Here is an 8,320-nt window from a genome sequence, read left to right on the forward strand (position 1 = left end):
AGGCGCCGAGGTGGGGGAGGGGAAAAGCTTTGTAAGCTCCTCTCTGGGTGGTGTAAACAAAGTCCAGTGTGTTATTTCCCCTTGTTGGAAAGTCTATGTGTTGTTGTATTTTTGGAAACACGCACTTTAAGTCTGCATGATTGAAATCCCCAGCCAGGATGAGAAAAGCATCAGGATGGGCTGTCTGCTGCTCACTGATGTGCTGGTACAGTTCATTCAGTGCCTCATTCCTGTTGTTGACATTGGAGGAGGGAGGGATGTACACAGCGCACAGGAGTATGCGCGAATTGTAACCTCCTCTTTCATATGGCAGGTACAACAAGCCAAGTCTTCATCTAGGACCTTTGTTAGTCCAAATTAACCAATTAAAGATATCGTTTAACTTCTGAAAGGATTCTTTTGGAGGAGGCAGAGGAAGTGACTCAATATAAAAACTTTGCATAACCTTTCATCCTTGTTCAGGAATAGGACGGAGGAGGATTTTGAATCATTTATAGCCAGAAACACATCTCTCATGAATTATATGAGAACCCTTCTTATATTGTGAAACCCTTGATGCTTTGGTACAAAGCGAATCAAATGTGGGATCCAAGGCTCTGATCTTCATGCTAAACATTTAAAGTATTTTAGTGTCAACCCCCGTCAGACTCTAAATGATGAGTGTTCTGCAGGTTTAGCAGGTTTCTCAGTACTCACTGCCTGTCTCACAGTGGGTGGAGAGCCTCCGTGTGATATGCCTCTACATACATGTTAAAAAGTGGAATTATTCTTTCTTCTGGGAAGGTTTTGTAAAGTCAGAAAGCCATCTGGCCCAGGTGCCTTACCACACAGCAAATCCAACATGTCCAAATGAAGACTGTCAGATTTGATTTCAGCTCTTTTAAAGTGTCTTTATAAGTTAATTTAACTCTTATTGGAGAGTTGGAACGTTAACTCTGACTTAGTGTTGAATACCAAATCTGTCTGGAGTTGATCATTCAACACTTATTCATGCTAACTAGGTGTTAAGAGTTTATATACTAACCCCCACAGAGGATTTTAGTTTAACTACATCAGAGTTATCTTCTAATTCATTCTGTGAATTTTACTGTTCTGAATTTCTAGAAATTCCTTTGGAAATAAACATTATTGCAAAGAGGACTGCATCAGCTGAGGCAACATGGTGTCCTGTGAGCTCAATTTTCTTTTAATCAGAAAAGGTCAGACACAACAAAAGCCAAGCAAAGCATCAAACAAAGGAAAAATAAAGACAAGTCAAATGTCCAGCCAAAGGATTTATGGGAGACTCCATCAGGGATGGACCGAGTCAACCGGCATTTCACCTCTGAGAAAGATATATAACAGAATAGCTTTAGTTTGAGTTTGAACTTATACAAAACGCAGCAATATATTAAAAAAACACAGTTTTATTGATTATAAAATACACTCTATTGGAGTCATGTCGGTGTGGGCAGAAATCCAAATGTAGGATATGGGACATAAAACACGGTGCCATCTCTAGACTCCATAGTCCCACAGGAGCTCCTCTCCAACCGCAATGTCCCTCAGGGCGATGAACAGCACACTCTCCCGAGGACCAGCAGGGAAGTTCATGGTGAACCTTTGTGGCTTCACGTTTGGATTCCTTTGGCAATGGTTCATGTGCCTTCCATAGGAGTCCTTGTGCAGGTGGCAGGCACAGGGGGACGCAGTGGCATCAGCCCTGTGGCACTCGTCCCTGTAGAAGAAGAGAGACCCTGACTGCCGCCTCTGATTCCCTGCAGCTTTGGTGATGCACGTCCCGTGGTAGTCGCAGACGACGTCTCCTTTGTTGAAGGGCATCAGGGCGATGACACCTGTGAGCAACAGGAAGTCATCATAAGCTCTTTAGAAATGTTGACTTGCTGTCAAACGAGGGTGTGGTCCAAACGATAGGTGCATTTACCTTTGCCCTTTTCCTCCCCGAAGTCCTTCAAAGCCAGGCCCTTCCATTTCTGCTCTGAAATAGAGGACATGAGGGACGGGCTGTCCTGGATCCTGGGCTGTGGAGCAACCCAGGCCCGTAGGACGGCATCAACAGTGGGCTTGTTGGTGCTCCAGGTCTCCTTATCTAATGCCGTCTGTACTCTTGCACGCTGAGGGGCGTTGCCTCTTCTGGCACACCCTGTCCCAGAGCGAGGCGTGAGGAATACTGCAAATCAACCATCTGAGTCAATCATATATATTTGAACCTCTGTGATGTGAAGTATTGCTGAGCTATTTGTATATATTAGAGCTGTAAATAATGGAGGCAGAGCGTCCATTAGCATGACGGGCTTACCGAGGATGTGCTGAACTCTCTGCTTAAGCTGAAGCTCCCTCCACCTGTGGTAGTGGGCTCGGTAGTGTGGAAAACCAGCCTGTACACACCGGCGTTTTGAAGGTGGCTCTCCATTTAGGGTTACTGGGAAGGTCCGCTGGAAGGCATCCCATTCTCTGAGTGGTAGGCGCTTTGTGGAAATGGGCCTACACAGAATGAGAGAGAAACCACCAATAGTTTGGATGTGGAAACTTGTAACGCAGGTTTTCTTGTGCTAGTGGGTAACATAAAAACAAAAAGCATACCTGGCCTGTCCCGAGGTTTCTACTCCTCCTGCTGAGTGTGATGCTGACCCAGCCGCAGGATCCTCAGTGTCGCTGCGCAGGTATCTAACCAAATTAGAAAGGTGAAGCAGTTCTACATCCACCAACAAACGCAGCAACACATGTGTTTGAGTGCTATGACCACACTGGCAAAGTTTTACCAGTATGGATCCAGTGGTGTGCAGCACTCACCTGGCCCTCAGGCGCTGTACATCTCCTGTTGGGTTGGTCAGAGGGACCCCACCTTCTCCCAGGAAGAACCTGCCCCCGTCGTCACTGCCAGCTCTTTGGTTTTGTAAGCACACTGGGCGGATGTTCTTAAAGTAGCACTGCAACAGCTGCAGAGACAAGAGCCATCAATGACAACTATAAATCACCTCCCAGGGTCCACACAGAGCAGGAAGAGAGTCGCTGCTGAGAACAAAGGACTTACTTCTTCTTCCTGGATGGTCATCCTCAAGCTTGCCCTTCGCTCCATCCAGTCCTGCACCTGTGGGTGTGGGACAAAGTGTTGGAGCTCAGGGTGATGCACACTTCCATCAACTATCACTTATAATTTACTGTTTTTGTTGGCGGCGCTTACAGAAAGTTCCTGAACAGCACCTGCTGTCAGTCCGTGCTGTAACATCAGGATGGCCTCGCAGTACTGCCTGAACGTTGTCATGGCAACGCTGGGGATGCAATCACCGCCTGCAAGCTTTTGGTGGAAATACTCGATGTCCTTTTTGGCCACGGCGAGGATTTCCTTCTTATCAAAGCTGTTGCAAAGGTGACAGTAAGACAGTGTTCAAAGTGCGTATGTGTCCTGCAGTATGTGTGAGCCAGAGTGGCAACAAGCTCATCAGACCTCTGTGTTGGGAAGGTTTGGGGAGTGTCTGTGATGATAAAGCCACGACTCTGAAGACGACTGCAGAGTTTGGTGCAAGATGTTGCGTCCTTGCAAAACTCCTGCAGCTCCGAGAAGCTCCAGAGTCGACCTTCCCTGGAAAACAGCTTCTGGGAGGCTTTAGCTCTGGAAGCTTCTTGCTCCCTCTCCTGTGCTGTGCCGTCTTTCAGGCACACTCCGCTCAGGTGATTCCAAATGAACAGCTGGGGCTTGTTGCACAGCAGGCAGTACACAATGTTTTTCTCCATGTTGTTTGGACTGCAAATACAAAGAGAGAGACAAACTCTGCACATCACTTTATAGCACCAGTAGCGTGTCTCGGTATGATGCAAAGCTAGCTATTTCGCTACACTGGAAACCGAGCAGTACCTACTTTAAAACTGAACCTTTGTTGATCCTCTGCTGTTTCTCCAAAGCACACAATGTTCTGCACAAAGACATTTAACTTTAGCACATGTATAAAACATGCACGCACACGAGCAGTTCGTTCAGATAAAAGAAACGCTTCATAGAAACCATTTCTACAACCAGCAAACGCAAAGAAAACAAGCCATGACTAAAACAGCAGTTACGTAAATGAGCAGAAGTTGCTAAACAAACAAAACTGAACCAGAAAGTCTCCAGACATCATGTAACCACTGTTTGACAAACGGTCCTACCGTAGGATGATGTTACGGTGATGTCTGACAAACCATCCCACTTAACCGAAGCTGCAAATTCGATAGTTTTGTGCCAAAAGCAGATGGCGTTTTCACTTTAAAATGAACAAACATTCACAAAGGCTTAAAACAATATAGTATCCAAGTCAATAACATGCTAATACTTCCAAGTATGAACACGGAGTAGCGTTAAATCACCCGGTGTTCCAGATTAACTGATGACGGTGGAACAGATGGAGGATTTTTTAATATTTTGTTGTTAACAGCAACAAGACTGGCGGAGTGTGTCTGAGGGAACCTCACAAATGTCACAGCAACACACTGCAGTGGAACCCCGACTTACGAAATTAATCTGTTCCCGACGGTTTTTCGTAAATCGAAGCAGCCATCGCGCCTTTTGAGTGAGAAGATGCTGGCTGGAGACAGAGTTCTTGGTGGCGGAGGTGGTGGAGGCTGAAGAAAGCATACGTATGCATGCATACATACAGCACCACCACGGGGGAAACTGGCATAACATTAAGGTGTAAAGTTGTTGATTTTTTAATTCAAAGATTAATCAGGCTTTAAACATCAGGAGGTAGTGCAACAGACACTGAAGTGCACATTAAAGACCAGAGAGAACATTATTTTTATTAACAAAAAGTTTTAATCCACCAACAGCCCTGACATCTAAAACACTACAAGTAAAAAAGAAAGGCAACAAAAAACAATTCAGACATTTTTACACAATTAGTAACACTTCAGCTTTCTTTGTAATGTCTGCTTGTATTTTAAGAAGTATCGCATTTGGGTAAAAACATTACCAATAACTCAAAATTAGAGGAATAAGTGTATATATGTGTCAGCTGTATGCATGCATACATATGCTGCATGTACATGACGTTCTAAACATTAAAACTTTTTTAAACTTAGATATTTAAAAAAAAAATCTATTTTATCATTTATTTTTACATTTTTTGTGCATTTTTATGTTTTTGAACTAATCACTACTGCTACTTCCATCGCTTTTCGCCCTCTAAGGCACACTTTCACCTGAAGGTTGACTTGTTGCTGGCCTCTTTGTGAAAAATCTATCCAACGACGTCTGTCTCTGTCTACTTTTCAAAATGGATCTGAAGTGGGAGAGGCAGACGCACCAAAATGCTCTATAGCATGAGCGGTAAAGTTCTTTTCAGGGTGATTGTCCTTGATATCGGCCGATGGTATGACGGCCTCCTCCTCGCTGAATTGTTGCCGTACTGATGAGTGCAGCATCGCCTCCAACTCTTGCAGCTCTGCCGTTGACAGCTCCTCTCAATGTTCATGCACAAGGTCGTTTATATCCTGCAGTCCCAGGGCAGTGCCAAGATTTACGATCTCCTCAACCTTGACTTCAGGTCGAGGTTCCCCCTCAAAGCCTTCAAAATCTCGAGGGGCAACAGCATCAGGCCACAGCTTCCTCCAAGCAGAATTTAGCGTTCGACGACTCACCTCCCGCCATGCCAAAGAAATCAACTTGAGGCATGCAACGATGTCGAAATGATATTTCCAAAACTCCCTGAGGCTGAGCTGCGTACTCTCTGTTATGTCCGAACACTGTTTGAACATGTGTTTCGTGTACAGTCTCTTTAAATTAGAGGTCACTTGCTGGTCCATGGGCTGGAGGAGAGGGGTCGTGTTGGGAGGGAGGAAGAGAACCTTGATGAACGAGAACTCCTCCAGGATATCGTCCTCGAGGCCAGAGGGGTGGGCGGGGGCGTTATCGATGATCAGCAGGCACTTCATGGGGAGCTCGTTCTCCTCGAGGAACTTCTTGACAGCAGGGCCAAAGACCAAGTTGACCCATTCGACAAAGAACTGTCGGGTCACCCAGGCCTTGGGGTTGGACCTCCACATAACCTCGAGCCTCTCCTTTAAAGTTTTTGTGTTTCTTGAAGGCACGCGGATTTTCTGAGTGGTACACTAGGAGTGGCTTGACCTTACAGTCCCACTGGCATTAGCACACAGGGCGAGGGTGAGACGGTCCTTCATGGGCTTGTGGCCTGGCATCTTTATTTCCTCCGCGGTGATGTACGTACGCCGCGGCATCTTTTTCCAGAAGAGGCCAGTCTCGTCACAGTTGAATACCTGCTGGGGGATGTAGCCTTCTTGATTTATAAGTTCCTCAAATTTTTTAACAAATTCTTCGGCAGCCTTGTGATCGGAACTTGCTGCCTCGCCGTGACGCACAACGGAGTGGTTGCCAGTCCTCTTCTTGAACCGATAAAACCACCCATGCGATGCCCTGAACTCTGGGGAGGTTAGGGGTGCCTCCTGCGAGGACGTCGATGCCGTTGGCTGCTCATTGGAAGCTGCCTTACTTACTAAATCATTATAAATTGAGGACGCCTTCTCGCAAATGACAGTCTCTGTGGGGGTATTGCCAGTCTCTCCCTTGTCTTTAATCCAAACAAGGAGAAGCCTTTCCATCTCGTCGTGTATGGGGGTCCTCCTTTTGGACATGATGGTGGTGCCCTTTGAAGGTTTACCTGCTTTCATGACTTCTTTTTGTTTTATAATTGTTCCTATGGTCGAAGGATTTCGGCCATACTCGCGTGCAATAGCACTAAGTTTCCCACCTCGCTCATATTTATCAATAATTTCTCTCTTTGTTTTCATCGACAGCACTTTACGCTTCATTTTGCTAGCTGCGTGGTTCAAGTGGAACAGCGAAGCGCAAGTACGGAAGCCAAGGGGTTGTCACATGATTCGGAAGGCATTGTGGGCATTGAGCTGTTCCCGAAACATCTTAACCTGGTTCGGGAACAGCACCATGCAGGACAGACGAGCTCTACAGAGGGTTGTGCGATCAGCTGAGCACACCATCCGCTCCGAGCTCCCTGACCTGCACTCAATCTACAGCAGGCGGTGCTGGACCAAGGCCAGGAAGATCGTGAAGGACCTCAGCCATCCCAACAACAGACTGTTCTCTCTGTTGAGGTCAGGAAAGCGATTCCGCTCCCTGAAGACCAACACAGAGAGACTGGGGAGGAGCTTCTTCCCGCAGGCGATACGGTCTCTCAATCACACCACCACACAGTACTGACCCACACATATAGTTCTTACACACACACTGGTCATTCTGGACTTTGTTTTCACTTCATCACTTAAATCACTGCTGCTGTTATTGTGTATATATTTATTTATACTTCTTGTGTATTTTGTTCATACATTCTTATATAGTTCTATATTGTGTATTTTGTTGTACAGTTATTTTATTTTCAATTTAATTTATATATTTTATCTTATTCTTTCCCAGTGTGTTGTACAGTTATTTCATTTTTAACCTTAATTTATATTTTATTCCTTCCTAGTTAAATTTACCCTTTTTAATTTTTCATATTTATTTCCTATCTTATTCATAGCCTTTTCCTTTTTGTTTTCTTTAGGTCACGAGCAGTTGTCCAAGCATTTCACTACATATCGTACTGTGTATGACTGTGTACGTGACAAATAAAATTTGAATTTGATTTGAAGGCTCAGCCAATCAGAGCCAGCGGATTTCGTTACGCGGGCATTTTGCCGTAACACGGGCAGAAGTATTGCCGTTCAGTGCCTTCGTAACTTGAACTTTTCGTAAGTCGGGGCTCCACTGTATTCTGCATTAGCCAAGTCACTAGCATTAGCATCCATCAACCTGCAGCCTAAAGCCACAGTGTATACACAATGACCCGCATCCTTTACCGAGATGTGCGAATGACCGAACAACATCCTGTACTGTGAGGTGCGCCGTGCACATTCATTGTAATTCGTGTTTACTAACCTGAGGCAGTGAAGCTGCTGTCAGCCTGGGTAACAAGTAGACGAAAACACAATAATCTTCTGTAAACCGTGAACACAAACGACACACATGCTGTGCTGGGGTTAGCTTCACAACAGGAAGTTCTTTCTGTGAAATTCTGCTTCTGCGCCCCAAAACACTGCTCGGTACCACCATCGCGCTCTGCGCCCTCTAGTGTCCGGATGTAGAATTGCATTTAATGCCTGAAACTCACAATCCAACAGGTTTTTGCAACGTTTTTAAATCACTGTAACGTTTGAACCGTTCGCTCAATTGAACCTAATCCAATTGTTTCTGAAAGCAGAGACTCTGCGCTTTCTCTGCATTTATCTTTAGCGTGAATATGCATGCACAGTTTGTTCACCTGATAGAAAA

At 45.4% G+C, this 8,320-nt stretch overlaps 1 protein-coding gene across 3 annotated transcripts; it reads right to left on the bottom strand.

Moving 5' to 3' along the window:
- Nucleotides 1-1,163: 1,163 nt before the first annotated feature.
- LOC147333572 (uncharacterized) lies at nucleotides 1,164-8,071 on the bottom strand. 3 transcript variants are annotated; one of them, XM_086286371.1, is made up of 10 exons: nucleotides 7,928-8,071; nucleotides 3,861-3,914; nucleotides 3,449-3,745; nucleotides 3,185-3,359; nucleotides 3,035-3,091; nucleotides 2,794-2,939; nucleotides 2,584-2,667; nucleotides 2,300-2,484; nucleotides 1,925-2,170; nucleotides 1,164-1,835 (listed from the first exon to the last, which is right to left on the bottom strand). In XM_086286371.1, the coding sequence occupies exons 3-10, from the start codon at nucleotides 3,733-3,735 to the stop codon at nucleotides 1,498-1,500; spliced, it is 1,518 nt and encodes a 505-aa protein (XP_086142497.1). In that variant the 5' UTR covers nucleotides 3,736-3,745; nucleotides 3,861-3,914; nucleotides 7,928-8,071; the 3' UTR covers nucleotides 1,164-1,497. The 3 variants fall into 3 exon arrangements, with proteins under 3 accessions (XP_086142497.1, XP_086142498.1, XP_086142496.1); XM_086286372.1 differs by lacking the exon at nucleotides 3,861-3,914; XM_086286370.1 differs by lacking the exon at nucleotides 7,928-8,071 and having other exon boundaries at nucleotides 3,861-7,921.
- Between the last annotated feature and the right edge of the window lie 249 nt (nucleotides 8,072-8,320).

This window comes from Aulonocara sp. 'chitande type north' Nkhata Bay, linkage group LG3, assembly GCF_057382095.1.
Source record: "Aulonocara sp. 'chitande type north' Nkhata Bay isolate Kocher_YH1m ecotype deep benthic linkage group LG3, A_spYH_male_GT1.1, whole genome shotgun sequence".
In the NCBI taxonomy this organism is placed as follows: domain Eukaryota; kingdom Metazoa; phylum Chordata; class Actinopteri; order Cichliformes; family Cichlidae; genus Aulonocara; species Aulonocara sp. 'chitande type north' Nkhata Bay.

Excerpts from the sequence above, each read along its gene's own strand:
- LOC147333572 (XM_086286370.1), bottom strand. The coding sequence starts at position 3,928 with ATGTCTTTGTGCAGAACATTGTGTGCTTTGGAGAAACAGCAGAGGATC. Across the intron at positions 2,940-3,034 it reads TGACCATCCAGGAAGAAGAA|CTGTTGCAGTGCTACTTTAA; the intron begins GTAAGTCCTTTG and ends TTGTCTCTGCAG. Across the intron at positions 2,485-2,583 it reads GAAACCTCGGGACAGGCCAG|GCCCATTTCCACAAAGCGCC; the intron begins GTATGCTTTTTG and ends CATTCTGTGTAG.